We start from the raw sequence: 27,402 nt of genomic DNA, 5'->3' as shown, positions 1-27,402 counted from the left end.
CTGGTTCAGAGGTCAGCTAGATCACATGCCCGTGCAGCGAGGCGTGTCAACTGTTTACCATCTACTAACAGACACAGCGGACGGAGACACATGCAGTGGTCAAAACCATGGAGCCACTTCTTCTCCTTGCCATCTGCTTTGTGGTCGCAATGGCAGTGGTGATTTCTTTGGTGAAAAGCAGATCTAATGTAAGATGTCAATGAAGTTGACGAATGTTGAAAGACGCCTACGTCCATGTTTTTCTTCTTTTTCCCAAGTTTTATTTTCAATTTAAACTTTAATTACCACTCGTCGTACCGGTACCGTATTTAATATAATAATTAATAACATCATAACGTGTGGATATAATGTGTATAGAAGGTGTATGATGTCACATACCTATGTGCAAACAAATTATCAGGAAATAAACTTGGAGGGTTTTTTTTTCTCTCCCACCCCAATGTACCTCGTTTTTTTCCCCGTTCCCACCCCCAATATGCACCTCGTTTTTTTTTCTCTCCCACCCCTATGTAACTCGTTTTTTTTCTCCCTATTGCACCTCATTAAATTTGAGCAATCTGCACTGCATACTTCCTGTTTGTCACATTTATTTTTCTATTTTTGTATTTTCCTCAGATAATCTGTACCAAATGTGGAATTTATGCTGATCATATATCATCTGTTTGTGTAATTAAGTTCATTATAATTAAGTTATAATTACAGTTCATTACGGTAACTAATTTATTGATGCCAGCAAGCAGTTCTGCATGTGCAGTCCTCCTCTAGGCCTATGCTCTTGTACCAGTAATATCCATACCACATATATCTGTGCACAACATAGGCCTATGATTTGCATTACTATCACACTCTGTACTTTCTCCTCAGACAACATATGTACCTGATCCTTTCATTTTTGCCTACTTTTTATATTATGTGTAAATCATCTATGCCAATTCCCATATGTATGCTGAAGTGACTATGGGTATCTGTTTCATATCTGTAAAATTCAGTAACCATCAGTCATCATCTCATCTGTATGCTTCATCAACCATCTACATGAAATCTGTATGCTTCATTAACCATCTACATGTGTATGCTTCAGGAACCATCTGTATTACATCTGTATACTTCCATTTTCATTTACATCACATCTGTATGCTTCCATAACCATCTACATGACACATGTATGCTTCAGTAACCATCTACAAGACATCTGTATGCTTCAGTAACCATCTACATCACATATGTAGGATTCAGTAGCCATCTACATCACATCTGTATGCTTCAATAACCATCTACAACACATCTGTATGCTTCAGTAACCATCTGCATCACATCTGTATGCTTCAGTGACCATTTACATCACATATGTATGCTTCAGTAACCATATACATAACTCCTGTATGCTTCAGCAACCATCTGTGTCACATGTATTTCGTGGATGATGTTAACCAACAGTTAAGTAAATAAATAAATATTATACAATATTGCGTTATTTTCATTGGTTAACAATGGAGGCAGGAAACTCTTCAGTTAAAGCCAACCACACGTGACTGCATAGAAGTTAAACTCTGCAAAATTGTCTTTGTAGAGAACTCCATCAAATGTGACTTCAGTCCAAGTACCTGGACTTCATCCAGCTAAAGGGAATGGCGAGTACGTTTTTTTACTGTCCTGTGCTGAAACAGGCGCAAACCTCACATCCTTTTCAAGTAGTTTACCTCCCTCAACCCCCAGAGAACCTTCCCTTCATTTGTACAAAGGATCAACACATTAGCCTGGAGAGTTTGTGGCTCAGTTGTTTAGTGCACTAGCACAGCCTAATGACCCAGCAGCCTCTCACCAATGCGGTCGAGTGAGTTCAAGTCCAGCTCATGCTGGTTTCGTCTCCGGCTGTACATAGAAAGGTCTCTCATTAACCCACGGATGGTCATGGGTTTCCCCGGGCTCTGCGTGGTTTCCTCCCACCATAATGCTGGCCGCCTTCTTATCAGAGAAATATTCTTGAGTACGGCGTAAAACACACATCTAATAAATAAACAAATAAATCAACACAGTTTGATGATTAAAATTACTGTATTAATTTGTACCTAAAATGTCATCATTAAGATACTTATTTTTTTATTCTGAGAGTGCTGTTTATCTTAGAATTTATTTGAAAGGTAGAATGGAAGTTTCAGCTCCAAAAGCAATATTTTACAACATTTACTTGCCAGTAAAAATGCACCTTTTTGGGTGAATGTTTAGGGCAAATACAGAAGTTTAAATATGAGCTGAATGGTAAGTGAATCTGTAATATACATGTAAGAATTGTTTGGCATACCTGTACCAATTTAACTGGTGAATTCCTGGAATTCTTAAAAGAAAAGTTTGACCAAATGCGTATATGCATAGACAAAGTATCCCTCAGGAAGTTAAAAAAAGTCAATACTTGACCAACTGTATATAATTATGCATAGATATCCCATAGGAAGTTTAAAAGTCAACACTTCAACAACTGTATATAATAATGCAGAGACAAAGTATCTCTCAGGAAGTTTAAAAGTCAACACTTGACCAACCGTACATAATAATACAGAGATAAAGTATCCCACAGGAAGTTTAAAAGTCAACACTTGACCAACTGTATATAATAATGCATAGACAAAGTATCCCTCAGGAAGTTTAAAAATGAGCTAAATGGTAAGTGACTCTGTAATATACATGTAAGAATTGTTTGGCATACCTGTACCCATTTTACTGGTGAATTCCTGGAATTCTTGAAAGAAAAGTTTGACCAAATGCATATATGCATAGACAAAGTATCCCTCGGGAAGTTAAAAAAGTCAAAACTTGACCAACTGTATAATAATGCATAGATAAAGTATCCCACAGGACGTTTAAAAGTCAACACTTTGCCAAGTGTATATAATAATACATAGACAAAGTATCTCTCATGAAGTTTAAAAGTCAACACTTCGCCAACTGTATATAATAATGCATAGACAAAGTATCCCTCAGGAAGTTTAAAAATGAGCTGAATGGCAAGTAAATCTGTAATATACATCTAAGAATTGTTTGGCATACCTGTACCCATTTTACTGGTGAATTCCTGGAATTCTTGAAAGAAAAGTTTGACCAAATCCATATATGCATAGACAAAGTATCCCTCAGGAAGTTAAAAAAGTCAACACTTGACCAACTGTATAATAATGCATAGATAAAGTATCCCACAGGAAGTTTAAAAGTCAACACTTTGCCAAATGTATATAATAATACATAGACAAAGTATCTCTCAGGAAGTTTAAAAGTCAACACTTCGCCAAATGTATATAATAATGCAGAGAAAAAGAATCGCGCAGGAAGTTTAAAAGTCAACACTTGACCAACTGTATATAATAATGCAGAGACAAAGTATCCCACAGGAAGTTTAAAAGTCAATATTTCATCAACTGTATATAATAATGCAGAGATAACCATCTACATCACATCTGTATGTTTCAGTAACCATCTACATCACATATGTAGGCTTCATTACCATCTACATGACATCTGTATGCTTCAGTAACCATGTACATCACATGTGTATGCTTCACTAACCATCTACATGACATCTGTATGCTTCAGTAACCATCTACATCACATCTATGCTTCAGTAACCATTTACATCACATCTGTATGGTTCAGTAACCATCTACATCCCACATGTATGCTTCAGTAACCATCTGCATCACATGTGTATACTTCAGTATGCATCTACATCACATCTGTATGTTTCAATAACCAAGTACATCACATCTGTATGCTTCAGTTACCATTTACATCACATCTGTATGCTTCAGTAACCATGTACATCACATATGTATGCTTCATTAGCCATCTACATCACGTGTATGCTTCAGTAACCATTCACATCATATATGTATACTACAGTGTATACTACAGTGTATATCACAGCTGTATGCTGCATTAAGCATCTACATCAGATCTGTTTGCTTTAGTAACCATATGTATCACGTCTGTATGCTTCAGTGACCATCTACATTACATCTGTATGCTTCAGTAACTATGTACATCACATGTTTATGCTTCAGTGACCATCTACATTACATCTGTATGCTTCAGTAACTATGTACATCACATGTTTATGCTTCAGTAACCATTTACATCACATCTGTATGCTTCAGTAACTATGTACATCACATGTGTATGCTTCAGTAACCATCTGCATCACATATGTATGCTTCAGTAACCATCTATATCACATCCGTATGCTTCAGTAACCATTTACATCACATCTGTATGCTTCAGTAACCATCTACATCACATATGTATGCTTCAGTAACCATATACATAACTCCTGTATGCTTCAGTAACCATCTGTGTCACATGTATTTCGTGGATGATGTTAACCAACAGTTAAGTAAATAAATAAATATTATACAATATTGCGTTATTTTCATTGGTTAACAATGGAGGCAGGAAACTCTTCAGTTAAAGCCAACCACACGTGACTGCATAGAAGTTAAACTCTGCATAATTGTCTTTGTAGAGAACTCCATCAAATGTGACTTCAGTCCAAGTACCTGGACTTCATCCAGCTAAAGGGAATGGCGAGTACGTTTTTTTACTGTCCTGTGCTGAAACAGGCGCAAACCTCACATCCTTTTCAAGTAGTTTACCTCCCTCAACCCCCAGAGAACCTTCCCTTCATTTGTACAAAGGATCAACACATTAGCCTGGAGAGTTTGTGGCTCAGTTGTTTAGTGCACTAGCACAGCCTAATGACCCAGCAGCCTCTCACCAATGCGGTCGAGTGAGTTCAAGTCCAGCTCATGCTGGTTTCGTCTCCGGCTGTACATAGAAAGGTCTCTCATTAACCCACGGATGGTCATGGGTTTCCCCGGGCTCTGCGTGGTTTCCTCCCACCATAATGCTGGCCGCCTTCTTATCAGAGAAATATTCTTGAGTACGGCGTAAAACACACATCTAATAAATAAACAAATAAATCAACACAGTTTGATGATTAAAATTACTGTATTAATTTGTACCTAAAATGTCATCATTAAGATACTTATTTTTTTATTCTGAGAGTGCTGTTTATCTTAGAATTTATTTGAAAGGTAGAATGGAAGTTTCAGCTCCAAAAGCAATATTTTACAACATTTACTTGCCAGTAAAAATGCACCTTTTTGGGTGAATGTTTAGAGCAAATACAGAAGTTTAAATATGAGCTGAATGGTAAGTGAATCTGTAATATACATGTAAGAATTGTTTGGCATACCTGTACCAATTTTACTGGTGAATTCCTGGAATTCTTAAAAGAAAAGTTTGACCAAATGCGTATATGCATAGACAAAGTATCCCTCAGGAAGTTAAAAAAAGTCAATACTTGACCAACTGTATATAATTATGCATAGATATCCCATAGGAAGTTTAAAAGTCAACACTTCAACAACTGTATATAATAATGCAGAGACAAAGTATCTCTCAGGAAGTTTAAAAGTCAACACTTGACCAACCGTACATAATAATACAGAGATAAAGTATCCCACAGGAAGTTTAAAAGTCAACACTTGACCAACTGTATATAATAATGCAGAGACAAAGTATCGCGCAGGAAGTTTAAAAGTCAACGCATCACCAACTGTATATAATAATACAGAGATAAAGTATCCCTCAGGAAGTTTAAAAATGAGCTGAATGGTAAGTGAATCTGTAATATACATGTAAGAATTGTTTGGCATACCTGTACCCATTTTACTGGTGAATTCCTGGAAACTTAAAAGAAAAGTTTGACCAAATGCGTATATGCATAGACAAAGTATCCCTCAGGAAGTTAAAAAAAGTCAATACTTGACCAACTGTATATAATTATGCATAGATATCCCATAGGAAGGTTAAAAGTCAACACTTCAACAACTGTATATAATAATGCATAGACAAAGTATCCCTCAGGAAGTTTAAAAATGAGCTAAATGGTAAGTGAATCTGTAATATACATGTAAGAATTGTTTGGCATACCTGTACCCATTTTACTGGTGAATTCCTGGAATTCTTGAAAGAAAAGTTTGACCAAATGCATATATGCATAGACAAAGTATCCCTCAGGAAGTTAAAAAAGTCAAAACTTGACCAACTGTATAATAATGCATAGATAAAGTATCCCTCAGGAAGTTTAAAAGTCAACACTTTGCCAAGTGTATATAATAATACATAGACAAAGTATCTCTCATGAAGTTTAAAAGTCAACACTTCGCCAACTGTATATAATAATGCATAGACAAAGTATCCCTCAGGAAGTTTAAAAATGAGCTGAATGGCAAGTAAATCTGTAATATACATCTAAGAATTGTTTGGCATACCTGTACCCATTTTACTGGTGAATTCCTGGAATTCTTGAAAGAAAAGTTTGACCAAATCCATATATGCATAGACAAAGTATCCCTCAGGAAGTTAAAAAAGTCAACACTTGACCAACTGTATAATAATGCATAGATAAAGTATCCCACAGGAAGTTTAAAAGTCAACACTTTGCCAAATGTATATAATAATACATAGACAAAGTATCTCTCAGGAAGTTTAAAAGTCAACACTTCGCCAAATGTATATAATAATGCAGAGAAAAAGAATCGCGCAGGAAGTTTAAAAGTCAACACTTGACCAACTGTATATAATAATGCAGAGAAAAAGTATCCCACAGGAAGTTTAAAAATGAGCTGAATGGTAAGTGAATCTGTAATATACATGTAAGAATTATTTGGCATACCTGTACCCATTTTACTGGTGAATTCCTAGGATTCTTAAAAGAAAAGTTTGACCAAATGCGTATATGCATAGACAAAGTATCCCTCAGGAAGTTGAAAAAAGTCAATACTTGACCAACTGTATATAATAATGCAGAGATAAAGTATCCCACAGGAAGTTTAAAAGTCAACGCTTCAACAACTGTATATAATAATGCAGAGACAAAGTATCTCTCAGGAAGTTTAAAAGTCAACACTTGACCAACCGTACATAATAATACAGCGATAAAGTATCCCATAGGAAGTTTAAAAGTCAACACTTGACCAACTGTATATAATAATGCAGAGACAAAGTATCGCGCAGGAAGTTTAAAAGTCAACGCATCACCAACTGTATATAATAATACAGAGATAAAGTATCCCTCAGGAAGTTTAAAAATGAGCTGAATGGTAAGTGAATCTGTAATATACATGTAAGAATTGTTTGGCATACCTGTACCCATTTTACTGGTGAATTCCTGGAAACTTAAAAGAAAAGTTTGACCAAATGCGTATATGCATAGACAAAGTATCCCTCAGGAAGTTAAAAAAGTCAACACTTGACCAGCTGTATATAATAATGCAGAGATAAAGTATCCCACAGGAAGTTTAAAAGTCAACACTTGACCAACTGTATATAATAATACAGAGATAGAGTATCCCACAGGAAGTTTAAAAGTCAACACTTCGCCAACTGTATATAATAATGCATAGACAAAGTATCCCTCAGGAAGTTTAAAAATGAGCTGAATGGTAAGTGAATCTGTAATATACGTGTAAGAATTGTTTGGCATACCTGTACCCATTTTACTGGTGAATTCCTGGAATTCTTGAAAGAAAAGTTTGACCAAATGCGTATATGCATAGACAAAGTATATCTCAGAAAGTTAAAAAAGTCAACACTTCACCAAATGTATATAATAATGCAGAAAAAAATAATCGTGCAGGAAGTTTAAAAGTAAACACTTGACCAACTGTGTATAATAATGCAGAGACAAAGTATCCCACAGGAAGTTTAAAAGTCAACACTTGACCAACTGTATATAATAATACAGAGACAAAGTATCCCACAGGAAGTTTAAAAGTCAACACTTGACCAACTGTATATAATAATACAGAGATAAAGTATCCCACAGGAAGTTTAAAAGTCAACACTTGACCAACTGTGTATAATAATGCAGAGACAAAGTATCCCACAGGAAGTTTAAAAATAAACACTTGACCAACTGTGTATAATAATGCAGAGACAAACTTTCCCACAGGAAGTTTAAAAGTCAACACTTCACCAAATGTATATAATAATGCAGAGAAAAAGTATAGCACAGGAAGTTTAAAAGTAAACACTTGACCAACTGTATATAATAATGCAGAGAAAAAGTATCGTGCAGGAAGTTTAAAAGTAAACACTTGACCAACTGTGTATAATAATGCAGAGACAAAGTATCCCACAGGAAGTTTAAAAGTCAACACTTCACCAACTGTATATAATAATGCAGAGACAAAGTATCCCACAGGTAGATTAAAAGTAAACACTTGACCAACTGTATATAATAATGCAGAGAAAAAGTATCGTGCAGGAAGTTTAAAAGTAAACACTTGACCAACTGTATATAATAATGCAGAGATAAAGTATCCCTCAGGAAGTTAAAAAAGTCAACACTTGACCAACTGTATATAATAATGCAGAGATAAAGCATCCCTCAATAAGTATAAAAATCAACACTTGACCACATGTATATAATAATGCAGAGATAAAGTATCGTGCAGGAAGTTTAAAAGTCAACACTTTACCAACTGTATATAATAATACAGAGATAGAGTATCCCACAGGAAGTTTAAAAGTCAACACTTCAACAACTGTATATAATAATGCAGAGATAAAGTATCCCACAGGAAGTTTAAAAACGAGCTGAATGGTAAGTGAATCTGTAATATACATGTAAGAATTGTTTGGCATACCTGTACCCATTTTACTGGTGAATTCCTGGAATTCTTGAAAGAAAAGTTTGACCAAATGCGTATATGCATAAACAAAGTATCCCTCAGGAAGTTAAAAAAGTCAACACTTCACCAAATGTATATAATAATGCAGAGATAAAGTATCCCACAGGAAGTTTAAAAGTCAACACTTGACCAACTGTATATAATAATGCAGAGAAAAAGTATCGTGCAGGAAGTTTAAAAGTCAACACTTTACCAACTGTATATAATAATACAGAGATAGAGTATCCCACAGGAAGTTTAAAAGTCAACACTTCGCCAACTGTATATAATAATGCATAGACGAAGTATCCCTCAGGAAGTTTAAAAATGAGCTGAATGGTAAGTGAATCTGTAATATACATGTAAGAATTGTTTGGCATACCTGTACCCATTTTACTGGTGAATTCCTGGAATTCTTAAACGAAAAGTTTGACCAAATGCGTATATGCATAAACAAAGTATCCCTCAGGAAGTTTAAAAACGAGCTGAATGGTAAGTGAATCTGTAATATACATGTAAGAATTGTTTGGCATACCTGTACCCATTTTACTGGTGAATTCCTGGAATTCTTAAAAGAAAAGTTTGACCAAATGCGTATATGCATAAACAAAGTATCCCTCAGGAAGTTAAAAAAGTCAACACTTGACCAACTGTATATAAAAATGCAGAGATAAAGTATCCCACAGGAAGTTTAAAAGTCAACACTTGACCAACTGTATATAATAATACCGAGATAGAGTATCCCACAAGAAGTTTAAAAGTCAACACTTTACCAACTGTATATAATAATACAGAGATAGAGTAACCCACAGGAAGTTTAAAAGTCAACACTTCGCCAACTGTATATAATAATGCATGGACAAAGTATCCCTCAGGAAGTTTAAAAATGAGCTGAATGGTAAGTGAATCTGTAATATACATGTAAGAATTGTTTGGCATACCTGTACCCATTTTACTGGTGAATTCCTGGAATTCTTAAAAGAAAAGTTTGACCAAATGCGTATATGCATAAACAAAGTATCCCAGAGGAAGTTAAAAAAGTCAACACTTCACCAAATGTATATAATAATGCAGAGATAAAGTATCCCACAGTAAGTTTAATAGTCAACACTTTAACTGTATATAATAATGCAGAGATAAAGCATCCCTCAATAAGTTTAAAAGTCAACACTTGACCAACTGTATATAATAATACAGAGATAAAGTATCCCACAGAAAGTTTAAAAGTCAACGCTTCACCAACTGTATATAATTATGCATAGAAAAAGAATCCCACAGGAGGTTTAAAAGTCAACACTTCACCAACTGTATATAATTATGCATAGACAAAGTATCCCACAGGAAGTTTAAAAGTCAACACTTCACCAAATGTATATAATAATGCAGAGATAAAGCATCCCTCAATAAGTTTAAAAGTCAACACTTGACCAACTGTATATAATAATGCAGAGATAAAGCATCCCTCAATAAGTTTAAAAGTCAACACTTGACCAACTGTATATAATAATGCAGATAAAGTATCCCTCAATGAGTTTAAAAGTCAACACTTAACCAAATGTATATATGCATAGATAAAGTATCCCTCAGGAAGTTTAAAAGTCAACACTTGACCAAAAGTATATAATAATACAGAGATGAAGTATTGCTAAATAAGTTTAAAAGTCAACACTTCACCAACTGTATATAATAATGCAGCGATAAAGTATCCCACAGGAAGTTTAAAAGTCAACACTTCGCCAACTGTATATAATAATGCATAGACAAAGTATCCCACAGGAATTTTAAAAGTCAACGCTTCACCAACTGTATATAATTATGCATAGAAAAAGTATCCCACAGGAGGTTTAAAAGTCAACACTTCACCAACTGTATATAATAATGCAGAGATAAAGCATCCCTCCATAAGTTTAAAAGTCAACACTTGACCAACTGTATATAATAATACAGAGATAAAGTATCCCACAGGAAGTTTAAAAGTCAACGCTTCACCAACTGTATATAATTATACATAGACAAAGTATCCCACAGGAAGTTTAAAAGTCAACACTTGACCAACTGTATATAATAATACAGAGATAAAGTATCCCACAGGAAGTTTAAAAGTCAACACTTCACCAACTGCATAAAATTATGCATAGACAAAGTATCCCACAGGAAGTTTAAAAGTCAACACTTCAACAACTGTATATAATAATGCAGAGACAAAGTATCGCGCAGGAAGTTTAAAAGTCAACACTTCACCAACTGTATATAATAATGCAGAGATAAAGCATCCCTCAATAAGTTTAAAAGTCAACACTTCACCAACTGTTTATAATAATGCAGAGATAAAGCATCCCTCAATAAGTTTAAAAGTCAACACTTGACCAACTGTATATAATAATGCAGATAAAGTATCCCTCAATGAGTTTAAAAGTCAACACTTAAACAAATGTATATATGCATAGATAACGTATCCCTCAGGAAGTTTAAAAGTCAACACTTGACCAAAAGTATATAACAATACAGAGATGAAGTATTGCTCAATAATTTTAAAAGTCAACACTTCACCAACTGTATATAATAATGCAGCGATAAAGTATCCCACAGGAAGTTTAAAAGTCAACACTTCGCCAACTGTATATAATAATGCATAGACAAAGTATCCCACAGGAAGTTTAAAAGTCAACACTTCGCCAAATGTATATAATAATGCAGAGAAAAGTATCGCGCAGGAAGTTTAAAAATCAACGCTTTACCAACTGTATATAATTATGCATAGACAACGTATCCCACAGGAAGTTTAAAAGTCAACACTTCACCAACTGTTTATAATAATGCAGAGATAAAGCATCCCTCAATAAGTTTAAAAGTCAACACTTGACCAACTGTTTATAATAATGCAGGGATAAAGTATCCGTCAGGAAGTTTAAAAGTCAACACTTGACCAAAAGTATATAATAATACAGAGATGAAGTATTGCTCAATAAGTTTAAAAGTCAACACTTCACCAACTGTATATAATAATGCAGCGATAAAGTATCCCACAGGAAGTTTAAAAGTCAACACTTGACCAACTGTATATAATAATGCAGAGACAAAGTATCCCACAGAAAGTTTAAAAGTCAACACTGTATATATGCATAGACAAAGTATCCCACAGGAAGTTTGAAAAGAGATCTTCTGACCAAATGTGTAAAGCAGTGATAAAGAAAGTTTCAAAGTAAACACTTAACCAAATGTATACATGAATAGAAAAGGTATTCCACAGGAAGGTTAAAAAGAACAACTTTTTATTTTTTTGATGTTGCACAACTGAGATATAGCTGTTCAAAATAAGTAATCAAAATTGCACCCATTCAGGCAATAAAAAGTATCATCGTGTTATGAGTTTTATCAAGTCAGGCGTGAGTTATTTGATCTGTAACAACCCAAGAGCATGTCTATTTCTGCATACCTCACCTGAACAATGTTTTTGCTTTTCAACCATTTGTACATGTGTGACGCAACGCCATATTTCTGGTTGTTCTATATTGGCACATTCTGTGGAATCGTATAAACTTTCCTATGTAAAAGCTGATTTATAGGTTTACATCTACCAAGCTACGTCAGAAGAAAAATGGCTGCGGCCATTTTGGTCTTCCCACCGCTCTTCCTAATGACTATTTGTTGTCTTTTCTTTTAATTTGGTGGTCAGATTTGACTTGCTTGATCAAGGCGCATGTAATAGCTGTATTTCTTGCGATGAATTGCGTTCAAAACACCATTTATATGTGTTGCTCGTCAGAGGGCTGTTTCTGTTTATCATCGCCAAGACTTCAGTCATGAAAACTTGATATAAAAAATTACAGTTTCATAAATTTTACTTTTAATTTTTTGGAGCAACAACGTTGCCATATTTACTACATTTATTGGTGCCTACAAGAGTGCAACTTAATACTGGCAATCTAAACACATAGCCTGCATCGTTATATACACATCTATATTTGCAGTCAGGGCAATTTGGTGGACGTTGCCACTGCGGGCAGTTTGCACCAGTTTCTGATGGTGTTACACAAACAATATGGACCAATCGCTGGATTCTGGTGGGGCAAGCAGCACGTCGTCAGTGTAGCATCACCCACCATCTTCAAGAATCTGGTCCAAGTCTTTGGCAGACCACGTAAGTATATTTTGTGTAACAGTTTTGACAGACCGCATAATTATTTAGAGTGTAACAGTTTTGACAAACCACATAACATAAGTGTTTAGGGTGTAACAGTTTTGACAAACCACATAACATAAGTGTTTAGGGTGTAACAGTTTTGACAAACCACATAACATAAGTGTTTAGGGTGTAACAGTTTTGACAGACCGCAAATGTATTTTTTCACCATAAGAAAAGCAAAACATAATTGAAGAAAGAAATGAAACAGGAAACTAGTGTAACATGTGGCTGGTTTCCCTTTATAACCCATTGGTGTTGTACTATATGATTGATCAAATGAATAAAAATGAACGATTATGCCTGCATGAAACCATGGCTAAATTGGCAATTGTTCAGCCTAAACCCTAATGTGGTGATCGACCAAATGATGTTTCATCTATGTCAGGGCTTTGGATTACGCCTTTCCATGATGGTAGAGGGTGTGCCCAAAATATGAAGCGCCCAAATTAACTGTTTGAAAAGCCTGATATTTTTCATTTCAATCAATTGTAGGAACCAAAGATATTCCTGTCTTCTACCAAACTTACAAGTTAATGACACGGTCAACCTATTAATTGACCTCCAAATGAGTAAAAATGTGCCTTAAAGATTAATGCATGCCTAAATTAAGACCCCTTAATTTAAACATTAAAAAAATGTTTGCCCAAATTATTATAATGTAAATTGTTGCCCTATATGTTGGTCATCTGCAGCGGAGCTGTTTAAGTTGTTTGAACCACTGATCACGGCAGACAGTATCCAGTTCGCTAACTACGAAGAGGGGAGAAGACGACGTCGTGTCTACGATAAGGCATTCAGTCACGCAGCCATTAGCCAGTATTACAGCTCATTCCAGAAGGTAATATAGGTGCATGGGCAACTTTCATTGGACACCATCTGGTTAAGCATACATGAAATGGAACTTTAAAAACGAAGATTGTGGTTTTAATGGATATGAAAAAAGTTATGCCAAAAAATGAAAAAAAAATTTTTAAGGCATGTTTGTATCATAATAACCCTTTTATTTCATGCATATTGTTGTGATTTCTTGCTTACAGTTGCATCTTTGAAAGTGACATCATCGATGAACTTACTCTGAACTCGTGACCAGCTTAACCTCCCACTTCCCTCTCCTGCCTGGAATGCACTCTCTCCCCCACCCCAGAGTTGTGTTGACAGCAATCACTTTTGACGGCTGACCACTTAATTAGGACACATCCTAAAAGGAACTTGAGAAACAACCAAACATTTAAGTAAAAGTTTTGATTAAACAATATTCCAAAAAAGTTCCTTCGTTTAAGCAAGAAGATATTCAACAAAAATCTGGACGGATCACTGCTACATGTATTAATGGTCATTCGCAGGAAGGTCTTCCAGCAACTTGTCTGTGGTCATGGGTTTACCCCAGGCTTTGTCTGGTTTCCTCCCTCCATAATGCTGGCTGCCATTGTATAAGTGAAATATTCTTGAGTACGGCATAAAATTCCAATCAAAAATATTATTAAATGAATGATTGATGATTAAAAACAATTCAAAAACTATTTGTTTGCTATAAAGATTTGTGGCTATGAGTTCCCTTGTTTGTGGATTTTACCCTTTTTCCGTTGTTTCTTGATTCTCCAACCAGGTGGCTGAGGAGGTATCCTTGAAGTGGGATGCGTCCAGTAACACTGATGACCAAATTCCACTTCAGAAGCACATGATAGACCTGGCAATCAAAGCCATTGCCCTGACGGCTTTTGGAGAATGCTTTAAAGACAGTGAAAACATTAACCGTCTACAGAATAGCTATGACCTGGTATGTACTGTCACAACTTTAATCATGGCCTCTATATTAGGTTTTCTCCCAGCATTTTTATGGCCGCCATTGGGTAAGTCAAATATTCTTGAGTACGGCGTAAAGCACCAATCAATTGAAAATGAAAATGAAACTTGGTTCATATGTTAATAAAGATAGGTCTATAGCGATAAAGTCGGCACTTCAAGCTGTTTGGTTGATCTTTTTTTTCTTTCTTTTTTTTTTGATCGAAATTACAACTGCCTTGATATAATTTGAACTTTTGTTCTGTTTTCTGCGATGATGGTGAAGTCAGGTTTGCACAGTTTGCATGGGATTAAAAAAAACACGATACATGTTTGTTAAGCAAACAGCTATTTGTCTTCATTTAAAGATCATGTACTTGCTGGTTGTTCATTAGGCTAGTACGTGTATATCAAAGCATCACTATTTATTTTGTAGCGGCAGCCTGTGAAAATTTAGTCGCAAGTTTAAACTGTGTGCCTAATATGGTGAGCTACTGGTGCTGCCTGAACCATCTGTTCTTCACATCTGTGATTTCTTTGTATATTTCCCTCTCAGTATACCTTTGTTCCTATTTGTGCTCCGTTGTTCAGTTTCTGTTCTTTGGAGAAACATTTCTGTTCCTTTCTATGTAATTGTATTCCTTTGTTCACAGTTGTGTTTATTTTCATTATAAACATTACGCATCTATTCCCATTTGTGCACTATCCTATTCCTTTGTTCACAGCTGTATTTATTTGTTCAAATTACTGTTACTTTTGTCACATTTGATGTTCCTTTCTTCTCTTTTGCTGTTACGTTGTTCACATTGCTGTCCCATTGTTTACATGTCTGTTCTATTGCCCACAGTTGCTGTTCTATTGTTCATATTCCTCTTCCTTGGTTTACATTGATGTTTTTCCCCCTCATGATTCTTTGTTCACACTGCTGTTCATTTCCTATACTTCTTATTAAATATAATGCTGTCCCTTTTCCCCATTGTTGTTCACTTGTTCACATTGCTGTTCTTTAGTTCACGGTTGCTGTTGCATTGTTCATATTCCTGTTCGTTTGTCCAGATTTCTGTTCCTTTGTTTACAGTGCTGTTTCATTGTCCACACCCCTGTTCCTTTGTCCACATTTCTGTTTTATGACCAACAATCCCATGTCTCTGTCCACAATCCCATTCCTTGGTTCACAATCCTTTCACCGTATTACCTAACAGGTTTGGGAGGTGATGGAGGTGTCTCTTACAGTGGGTTTCCCTGAGCCAGGAACTGACAGGTACAAAAGGTTTCAGACAGGTAAGCATTTCAAAGATATGGTAAATTCCCTAAAATTTCTCCCACAACTAAGTTGCACCTGGGATTAACATGGACGTCTATTCTTATCCCAGGTTGCACGTCTTGCCGGATTTTGAGAGTTCTGCTGATCTTTATTAAAGGTGTTATAAGGTTTGTTTGGAATGCAGGATGCTATTTTGCTGGAAAAAATGAATATTTACTGAAATATAATGGTTCCTAAAAATGTACTCTTTGGTGGAAGTTTAGGTTATTTCCAGTATATACAGGTATGAATATTTTCTAATGTATTTGTAGAATTTTTATTGAACCTCTGACCCATTTTTCTTGACAGTTTCTTTCCTTGCCATGTGGGAATGTGAAAAAAGAAATTTTTTTCTATAATGAAACTTGTATAGTATTTTATTTCCTGCAGTAAAACTTCTTCAGTCTTTATTATTTCTATTGAAAATTCTACGCTATAATTATTCTACATGATTGTAGACAAGGAAATATAAGGTCAACACAGTTGCTGACAGGGAAATCTACAGTATAGAGGTATTTTGAAAGAGAAATTTAGAGTGTGCAGAATACTTGACAGGTTAACTTACAATGTAAAGAAGAGAAATGTACAATGCACAGAATTGTTGACAGGGAAATCTACAGTGTACAGAATTATTGACAAGGAAATCTACAATGCATAGAATTGTTGACAGGGAAATCAATAATGTACAGATTTGTTGACAGGGAAATATACAAAGTGTGGAATTGTTGACTAGGATCTACAGTGTACTGAATTGTTGACAGAAAAATCTTCACTGTACAGAATTTTTGACAGGGAAATATACAATGTGCGGAATTGTTGACAGGGAAATTCACAATGTACAGATTTGTTAACAGGGAAATATAGAATTGTTGACAGGGATCTAAAATTTACTGAATTGTTGACAGAGAAATCTTCAGTGTACAGAATTGTTGACAGGGATCTAAAATGTACTGAATTGTTGACAGAGAAATCTTCAGTGTACAGAATTGTTGACAGGGATCTAAAATGTACTGAATTGTTGACAGAGAAATCTTCAATGTACAGAATTGTAGACAGGGAAATATACAATGTGTAGAATTGTTGACAGGGAAATCTACAATGTGAGAACTTGTTAAAAGAGAAATATACAATGTTTAGAATTGTTGACAGGGATCTAAAATATACTGAATTGTTGACAGAGAAATCTTCAATATACAGAATTGTTTACAGGGAAATCTTCAGTGTCCTGAATTGTTGACAGGGAAATCTATATGGTACTGTATTGTTGATAAAGAAATCAACAATGTACAGATTTGTTGACAGGGATATACAATGTAGACAATTGTTGACAGGGAAATCTACAATATACAGAATTGTTGAGGAGGTAATTCAGCATAAGCAGTTGGAGAGGGCAAGGGATGACAAGGTTCTGTTCATAGACTACCTCATGTCCCTGGACTCGCCCATCAACCTGGATCGTGTCTTTGCCGACGGCCTCAGCTATATGATTGGTGGGTTCCACACCACAGGAAACAGTAAGTACAGTCTCTCATTCAGTCAGAAATTACCTGCATTGTAGGTATGCACTAATATGCTACAGGTGTGTAACAGGGTTACTGGCTTGTTTGGTGGGAAAAAGTGTGAAATTTAAATCCCAGATCTTAATTATTATTATTGAAGTAAGGCGGCATTAATTGTATTCTGTGTTTTATGGGCAAGTCAACCTGTATGAACTCTCAGCCAATCAGATGTTATATGTGCATAATTTTGTTACTGGCTTGTTTTGTGAGAGAAATAAAAAGTGTGAAAATTCAAATTCCACGTGTCCTGTGATGTTTCAGAACTTCTGTACTATCTTCTTAGGAGATTGAGATTGTGTGAGAATATGCAGACAGTGTTTATTTGAGTTATCCCCCTTTATTTGAGTTATCCCCCTTTATTTGAGTTATCCCCCCTTATTTGAATTATCTCCCTTCATTGGGATGTTCCACTTTTATTTCCCTGTTGTTGTCTCCAGCTATTACTGGGCCAGTTTTAATGATACTCACATTGAGAGTACTGTATAAAGACTTGCTGGGGGTTACCCTTCTTGGATTAAATTCGATCTAACCTTTTACTTGATTTCGCAAAATTGAGTGCAAATCACCCATGTAATTAAAATTTTCTTTCGTCAAAGTAAGCATTAACTTGCCGAAAAGTTTTGTAGAATTGCAGTATAAAACTGTAATGCATGTTTAACCCTGTTCTCTCTCAAAGTGCTGACTTGGGCTCTGTACTTCCTGGCCTGTGACCAAGATGCTCAGGAAAAGCTGGCCACAGAAATACAGACTGTGCTGGGTGGAGATAATGTTAACCCTACAAACATCAACAATCTGACGTGAGTATGCCACATCTGTGCATGATAACTGAGAGGGCATGATTACTGGGAGTGCATGATAACTAAGATTGATTTATTTATCTGATTGGTGTTTTTACGCCGTACTCAAGAATATTTCACTTATACGACGGCGGCCAGGAAACCGGGTAGAGCACGGGGGAAACCCACGACCATCCGCAGGTTGCTGGCAGACCTTCCCACTTCCGGCCAGAGAGCAAGCCAGCATGAGCTGGACTTGAACTCACAGCGACTGCATTGGTGAGAGGCTCCTGGGTCATTATGCTGCGCTAGCGCACTAACCGACTGAGCCACGGAGGTCCCGATAACTAAGAGAGCATGATGACTTAGAGTGCATGAAAACTGAGAATGCATCGTAACTGAGAGGGTGTGATAACCGAGAGGGTGTGGTAATGGAGACGATTACTGAGAGAGCATGATAACTGAGAGGGCACGATTACTGAGAGTGCATGATAACTGATCATGCATGATAACTTGGAGTGCATGATAACTGAGAGCGCATGATAATTGAGATTGTATGGTAACTAAGACTACATGATAACTGAGAGGGCACGAGAGCTGAGAGGGTATGATAACCGAGCGCATTGTAACTGAGAGCACATGATAACTGAGAAGGCATGATAACTGAGAGGGAATGATCACTGAGAGGGTATGATAACTGAGAGGGCGTGATAACTGACAGGGTGTTTCTTCCTCAGTCTGTGTACACTGGGTGTACCCTGCTCAGTCTGTGTACACTGAATGTGCCTTCCTCAGTCTGTGTACACTGGGTGTGTCTTCCTCAGTTGGAGTGCGCTGGATGCGTCTTCCTCAGTCTGTGTACACTGGATGTGCCTTACTCAGTCTGTGTACACTGGATGTGCCTTCCTCAGTCTGTGTACACTGGGTGTGTCTTCCTCAGTTGGAGTGCACTGGATGTGTCTTCCTCAGTCTGTGTACACTGGATTTGCCTTCCTCAGTCTGTGTACACTGGGTTTGCCTTCCTCAGTCTTAGTGCACTGGGTGTGCCTTTCTCAGTCTGTGTACACTGGGTTTGCCTTCCTCAGTCTGTGTACTCTGGGTTTGCCTTCCTCAGTCTGTGTACACTGGATGTGCCTTCCTCAGTCTGTGTACACTGCATGTCTTCCTTAGTGTGTGTGCACTGGGTGTGCCTTACTCAGTCTGAGTGCGCTGGGTGTGCCTTCCTCAGTCTGTGTACTCTGGGTTTGCCTTCCTCAGTCTGTGTACTCTGGGTTTGCCTTCCTCAGTCTGTGTACTCTGGGTTTGCCTTCCTCAGTGTGTGTACACTGGCTTTGCCTTCCTCAGTCTGTGTACACTGGGTTTGCCTTCCTCAGTCTGAGTGCACTGGGTGTGCCTTAGTCTGAGTGCGCTGGGTGTGCCTTCCTCAGTGTGTGTACACTGGGTGTGTTTTCCTCAGTGTGTGTACACTGGGTGTGCTTTCATCAGTCTGTGTACACTGGGTGTGTCTTCATCAGTCTGTGTACACTGGGTGTGTCTTCTTTAGTCTTTGTACACTGGGTTTGTCTTCCTCAGTCTGTGTACACTGGGTGTGACTTCCTCAGTCTGTGTACACTGGGTGTGCCTTCCTCAGTCGGAGTGCGCTGGATGTGTCTTCCTCAGTCTGTGTGCACTGGGTGTGCCTTCTTCATTCTGAGTACACTGGATGTGTCTTCCTCAGTTCGTGTACACTGGGTGTACCTTCCTCAGTCTGAGAGCACTGGATGTGCCTTCCTTAGTCTTAGTGCACTGGATGTGTCTTCCTCAGTCTGTGTACACTGGGTGTGCCTTCCTCAGTCTGAGTGCACTGGATGTGCCTTCCTCAGTCTTAGTGCACTGGGTGTGCCTTTCTCTGTCTATGTACACTGGGTGTGCTTTCATCTGTGTACACTGGGTGTGCCTTCCTCAGTCTGAGTGCACTGCATGTCTTCCTTAGTGTGAGTGCACTGGGTGTGCCTTCCTCAGTGTGTGTACACTGGGTGTGTTTTTCTCAGTCTTAGTGCACTGGGTGTGCCCTCCTCAGTCTGTGTACGCTGAATATGACTTCCTCATGGGGAAGTTTTTTAAAGATTTTGAACAAAATCCAATATAATCGCTAAGTCACATGACCTGCACTACTAAAAACGTTCAAATTTTTTGCTCCCAACTTAGGCAGTATGCTGATGAGTGAGTGAACCTGTGCTTGGGGTTTAACATCATACTCAACAATTTTTCAGTCATATGACGATGAAGGAATCCTTAGGGTGCATGTATGTGTAATGTGCCTCCTTGTTGCAGGACGGATTTCCACCGCTCTTTTATTTAGTGCTGCTTCACTGAGACGACTTACCGAAGGTAAGTAAGGCGCCCCGTCCAAGGGATTATACTGATATGGGTCAACCAGTCGTTGCACTATCCCCTTCATGCTGAACGCCAAGCGAGGATGTTCCAACTTCCTCTTTTTAAAGTCTTAGGTGTGACTCGATCAAGGATTGATCCTGGATCTACCGGTCCCGAAGCGGACGCTATACCAACTGTGCTATCCGGGCTGGTAGTATGCTGATGAAGTTTCATCGAAACTCAAATGGTATTCATTTTATAATCGTTTATGTCAAGGAAGAATGAAGAATGATTAGGATTTAATGGCGTATTCCAGTGAGAACAAGTTGAAAACATGAGACTGTAAATGGCATTCGATGTGGTAATGAGAACATTGAAAATAAAACAGAAGTGGATGTCTAGGAAGAATAATGTGAGCAATTTCAATAGGGTTCCTAGCACAAAGAGCTGGGCACCCTAATTCCAGCAATTAATTAAACATTGATGTCTTTAACAAGGCATTTAGTTACAATTTACCTTGTGCGATATTTAACCACCCAATTTACCTTTCCAGATACCTTCGCCAAGTTCAAGAGGAGACACTGAGGTGCTCAGTTCTGGCTCCCTGGGCTGCTAAGTTCCTTGATGATGACGTGGAGCTGGGGGGATACCTCATACAGAAAAGGGTGAGCACCTGTTGTGATTGGATCTTTGATGTGTGTATTTCTGTCTCAAGTTAGATTGGACAGAAACTTTGAATAGGACAACATCAGAATTAAACAAAGTCCAATATAATGGACAGCCTCTTACTCAAGGGAAAAGAAATGGCTGTGGTTTAAACAAAATCCAAGCAGGTTCACCAATTTTCAGCTTTTTTTTTTTTTGCATACCTTAATTCTTCAACCTTTCCGCATATTTGCAAGGTGTTTATTTAAGAATATTCTGAGGGCATCGTTTTGTGTAGCCTGATAAAATTATACTTTACGAGAAGCCCTGAACGTGGCCAATGCATCCAATGTAGTTTTGTCTCCAAAATCATATTAAAAATGATTATAAACTGCACTTACAAGTTGTTCTTTCACATGCAAAATGGTTGAGGAATTATGAAACATGTTAGCCTTACCTTGGTTTTTTTTTGCCTAAAGTTACAGCTGTTGTGCCCTTATCCACAGTCTGTAGAACACGAGGTGCATGTCAGGTATATTAGAATACCAGTATGCATTAATATGTTTTTTGTACGCAGGATTCAGAAATGCACTCGCTTAGCGATATTGTCATAATGTCGTCAATTTATTAAGAACATTGCCTTAATGTTCGATATTTTTTTTCTTCGTTTTTACCAGCATTTATACATTTGTTACAATTTTCTTTGTGTTTATTAAAGTGTTATGCTTTGAGCAGTCTTGTCTGAGCTGCTGAACTGAGTGTTTCCTGACACTCCACGTAATGTTTTAATGAAAAAAGGAGGTGGGCGGGGTGGGGGAGGGGGAACATGTGTTTTATGAACATCTAGTTTTGACTCATTTCTGTATCGCCTGTTTACAGACCCCAATAATAACTGCCCTGGGAGTCATGTTACAAGATGAGAAGTACTGGCCAGACCCTACAAGGTGAGGTTTGATTTAGGTTAAAATGCCTGTATCAGTACTGTAGCATCTTAGCAATATGCAGTGTGAATCTCAGGTAAAGATGACTAGGGTAAAGAAGACTAGGGTTTGATTTATTTGTTGGTTTGATTGCTGTTTCATGCTGTATACAAGAATACATCGCTTATACGACAGCGGCGGGCATTATGGTTGGAGGAAACTGAGCAGAGCCTGGAGGAAACCCGTAACCATCCGCAGGTTGCTGTCAAACCTTGCCATGTATGACCGGAGAGGAAGTCAACATGAGCTGGACTTGAACTCACAGCCACTACATTAGTCAGAGGCTCATGGGTCATTGTGCCGCACTTGCACGCTAACCACCTCGGCCATGGTTTGAAGACTGTTGTTACTTTCAGCTTTCAAGATTTCAATAGGGAGCCTTGCAGCGCGACGCTTGTATTCAAGATTTCAATAGGGAGCCTTGCAGCGTGACACCTGATTTATTGGCCCTGCAGCATGACGCCTGATTAACAGGCCATGCAGCGTGAACCCTGATTTATGTGCCTTGCAGCATGCTCCCACTGCTTCAAATCTCTTGAGTTCTGTTCAGTTTCTTCAACATACAAAGTAACATGTGTACCTCCATTTTGCTGGTGCAGAATTATCTTAATTGGTTTAATTGTTGTTTAAGACCATAATGGAGACTTTTTCACTCATGAAAGAAAAAAAAAAAAAGTTTTTGGGGTGAAAGAAATAGAGACGCACAGGGTAAACCACCGACATCTGACAACTTTTTGATCAAACTTTCCACGCATGTGACATACAGACTTGTGCGTCATAGTGCTGGAAGACAAATGGTCTACAACAAATGTTAGGCAGCTCACAGTGCCCTGTGAGCATTGCTGATGGATTATTGTCCCCCAGGTCCCCCATAAATATTAAAGGCCAAGAGCACACTAGCATGAAGTACGTCAGATGAAAGATCATTAAATATTGTTATTATAATAATTAGTTGGATTTATTTTTTTAGATTATTTTTTGACGGTAAAAAGTAAAATGCATTTTAAAACTTTTCTGACATATTGGGACCAGTGATGTCATTTCAGCTTTTTGACACATGACACACCAAAATTGCTGCATTTCATCATTCAGAATGCATCTTCATTTAGAGCTATGAATGCATTTAACAAATGGGCCTTGAAACAAACTATTTCAAGCCAAAAATATTGATGTGACGTCACTGATACCCTCCGGGTCCCAACAAACCACAATAGAATAGTCGGTTAGATAAATCCTAAAAAAATAACTCAAACTATTTTTTTGGACAGTGATTAATGATGTTTCATCTGATAAGTACTTTATTTTAGTGTTTTCTTTGCCTCTAAGGTCGAGAGAATCTACAACTTCCCTGTCCAAAGCCGGGTTTGAACCTGCACCTTAAGTTGTTTGTCATAGCATTTGAAAAGTTAACAGCTCAGACCATTTGACTATGGCCAGTGCCGTAATGTTACAATTAGTATGGCATAAGAAATGAATACTGGTGCTAAATTTTCCTGTCAGATTTGATCCGGAGAGATTCAGCGCAGAAAACATGAAGAAGCGGCAAGGTCATGTGTTTTCTCCGTTTGGTCTGGCGGGGAAGAGGATTTGCCCCGGTTACAGATTTGCTTACGTGGAGACTGCCGTTGTCCTGGCAACGCTAGTTGGGAGGTTCCGCTTCAAGCTGGTTGAAGATCAGGACATAAAGCCTGTCTTTGGACTTGTGACTCATGTCAGTGAGGAGGTGTGGATTAAAGTTGCTAAGCGATGAGGTGGCAATGATTGACAGCTGAACTTGATACAGGTATATATCCATGTATCTGACTTGAAAAAAGTACTATATATTCTGTTTAAAAGATAAATGAAACAATAAAAATGGTGATGGTAAATGTTGAGTGTGTGAACTAATAATAAAGAAAAGAAAAAGTTTACTTATTTACGGGGAATATTAATTAGAATGCTTGTTGATACATATTTTCTGTCAGAATTATTTTTATAAGTGATGCAAATCAGGCGACTATCACAGGTCTACAATTATATACATGTATACACTGCTGAAACCTGTCTCCACAATCTGATTTCTTGTATTGGTTTATCGAATTCTAACTAGAAGAACATTATTTTATACAAGCATAAAGCAAAATTATGTTTCACGAACCCTTTAAGTCATAAGTTTGTCCTGTTGGGTAACCAGCTGAAAACAGAGCAAACTGTGTTTTAAAAGCTGGATTCACAGGCCATGATTTGTTCATATTTACAAATCATAATAGTTTTCTTCTGGTTTTAATTTGACAATTCAGCCAATACAGCAAGTCAGACAGCTTAACTGTTTTATACATGTTGCTTAAAAGTGTAAATATAATAAAGTAATCAAGTATTTTCTTAGAGGTTTGGGGAAAGGCCGTGATTTACAGACTATTTTCTAAATGTTAATATTTGTCCACTTTGTATTAACATGTTTTTGAATCATAATTGTCAACTTCAAATCGTCCATTCATTTAACACAGGGCCTTCATGCACACTGACATGAACTTTGTGCAAGATATAGCAGCTGTCGCAAATATGCCTTGGTTTCTGTTTCCACGTCCTCGTAAATGTTCAATCATTATAAGTTGATTTATAATTACTAAGCAGGTCAGACAAAAATTTCTCTGGCCGCTTAGGTTTGTTTCTACCCTTAACCTTTCAGGTTAGGTTATTTGCAATCTTTTCTTTCAAAGTCAAATCACTTATGTACATGTGCGCAGTCTATGCAGGTGAAAAACAAACGCAAATGAGTTAATGTCTTGAACAGCTGAGTTTCATTCTTGGTAAAGTCAATTTTTATGAAAAACAAGTTTACGATAAATAAAAACTAATTAAATTCTGTTTGTGAAATAATGTTTTGAAAAACTGTGTACATTCTTACACAGAAAGTTCTGTTTCCATAAAATGGTGATATATTTTCTGCTTTTACACATTTTATGAAGTGCTAATTCCTTACATGAAATGATTTATGAAACTGTCAGTTTGTAACAAATAGTGCTTCCTTTTTTTTAAACACCACAGAAAAATGCCTTATTTTGAGCCAATATAATTGAGAATAGTTTCAGAGGATAATTCGTGACATAAAATAAAATTTTGTCAAACTGTGTCAGTTTGTAACATTTTGTGCCATAATAAACATTATGATAATATAATTATAATATACATTATACCTGATGACAGATTGTGCCAATTCCGTTCATGTTTGGCAGTTTCTGACGACATCATCGTAGTTATTTTTGTACCACAGAAAAATGCTGTATTTATGTTACTTTACAGTCCAAAAAATGATTTCACACAAAAATGAAAAATTTCGTTCCAGTATAGATTTGATCAAGTGCTAATTCCACATGTGAAACCATATTTTGTGAAACTGTGTGAGTTCGTAAAAAATGGGGCTACTTTTTTTTTGTACCAGATAAATGTTTATGTTTACCTCACTTATTTTCGAGTGCTAATTATAATTCCCGACAATATTACCGATCATTACACTTTTTATTAAGTATATACGTGGATGTACTTAAAAGTAGGGCAGATGGTTTTTAAGTAGAAAATAATATTACGTGAACCTGTGGTCATGTGGATGTATACTCCAGAATATAGATGTGTTATGTGTAACAGCGAAGTTTTAACATATGCAATTAATAAAATGTTAGTATACAAAGCTTGCAGTTTATTAACCAAGATGTTGTGAAGCTCTCAACAAAGCTACACGAACTTCTGACAACGTAAGAGTCCCTAGAGTGCATGTACATGTGATGTGCCTCCTTGTTGCAGGACAGATTTCCACCGCTCTTGTACCTAATGCTGCTTCACTGAGACGACTTACCAAACACAAGTAAGCCACCCGCCCAAGCCATTATACTCATACTGGTCAACCAGTCGTTGCAATTTCCTGTCTTAAGGTCTTAGGTGTGACCCTACCCAGGATTGACCCTGGATCTACCGCCCCCAAAGCGAATGCTCTACCATCAGGGCCGGTCTTCAGAAATAGAGCGAATCTTCTGATGCTGTTGAAGAAGAATAATGCAAAATAATGAACATATATTTGAAGTACTGTACTGATTGCTCAAACATAAAACACATGTATGTGTAGTTTCTCACGCGACTCAGGACGGTTTTGCTACAACAGCTTGGCATATCAGAAATACATACATTACATGATAACAGTCAACACAGTTGGTTATATGTTGGTTTGTTTTGTGTTTAAAAGAACAGCACGTCGATTCCGAAAATGGCCTTCAGGATTTTTTGCTTGCTGACATGTAGTTAATTGTTGTTCACCGCCATAAGCACTTGCATGATGTCAGGGGCCCTCCGTGGCTCAGTTGGTTAGGGCACTAGTGCAGTGTAATGAGTCTCTCACCAATGCGGTCGCTATGAGTTCAAGTCCAGCTCATGCTGGCTTTCTCTCCGACCCTAAGTGAGAAGCTTTGCCAGCAACCTGCAGATGGTTGTGAGTTACACCTAGGCTCCGCCCGGTTTCCTCTCAACATAATGCTGGCCGCCGTCGTATGAGTGAAATATTCTTGAGTACGGCGTAAAACACCAATCAAATAAATAAATAAATATATGATGTCAATCCATTTTTGTTTCACGTGGAGGAAACCTGCCTGAGATAAACCACCAACCTTTGGCAAATTACTGGCAATTTTCCCTTATGTGACAGGCAGATATACACGTCCTCGTGAAATGACCACCAATCTGTCACCGACAACTCGACAACAGTGAGAACAGAAGTGACCATGTCTAGGTTTGAACCCACACCTGATGTGTCCTTGTGATTGAAAAGCTATCGACTTTAAAAGCCACTCAGCCACTGAGTCTCCCCCGCCAACAAGAGCATGCAGCAGTTAAAAAGGCCTTAAATCTGAATGCAGCAAAAAATGACAAAAATGACCTGTTGAAATGAACAGATATATTTAATGTGATGTAACAATTTGTTAATCCCTTCCTCCCCCCCCCCCACTCCAAACAAAAAGCACACAGCATCAATAGTCCATGTCTGAGAAAAGCAGAGAACATAAATAAATGTGTAAAAAAAAACATCATGTTTTACAATTTCAGGAGTGTGTAAAACAAAGACC

The 27,402-nt window shown here is 37.3% G+C and overlaps 1 protein-coding gene across 1 annotated transcript; it reads left to right on the top strand.

Annotated features, from left to right (window-relative positions):
* The first annotated feature begins 42 nt into the window (after positions 1-42).
* Positions 43-26,481, top strand: LOC135477499 (cytochrome P450 20A1-like). Its single transcript, XM_064757620.1, has 11 exons — positions 43-188; positions 4,511-4,575; positions 12,698-12,867; positions 13,605-13,750; positions 14,519-14,689; positions 15,897-15,975; positions 17,329-17,511; positions 18,233-18,353; positions 21,241-21,352; positions 22,212-22,276; positions 23,813-26,481. The coding sequence occupies exons 1-11, from the start codon at positions 108-110 to the stop codon at positions 24,060-24,062; spliced, it is 1,443 nt and encodes a 480-aa protein (XP_064613690.1). The 5' UTR covers positions 43-107; the 3' UTR covers positions 24,063-26,481.
* Positions 26,482-27,402: the final 921 nt, after the last annotated feature.

This window comes from Liolophura sinensis, chromosome 11 (genome assembly GCF_032854445.1).
Source record: "Liolophura sinensis isolate JHLJ2023 chromosome 11, CUHK_Ljap_v2, whole genome shotgun sequence".
NCBI lineage: Eukaryota > Metazoa > Mollusca > Polyplacophora > Chitonida > Chitonidae > Liolophura > Liolophura sinensis.
Note: the sequence above shows the minus strand (reverse complement) of the source record. Positions and strands in the feature narration are given on the sequence as shown.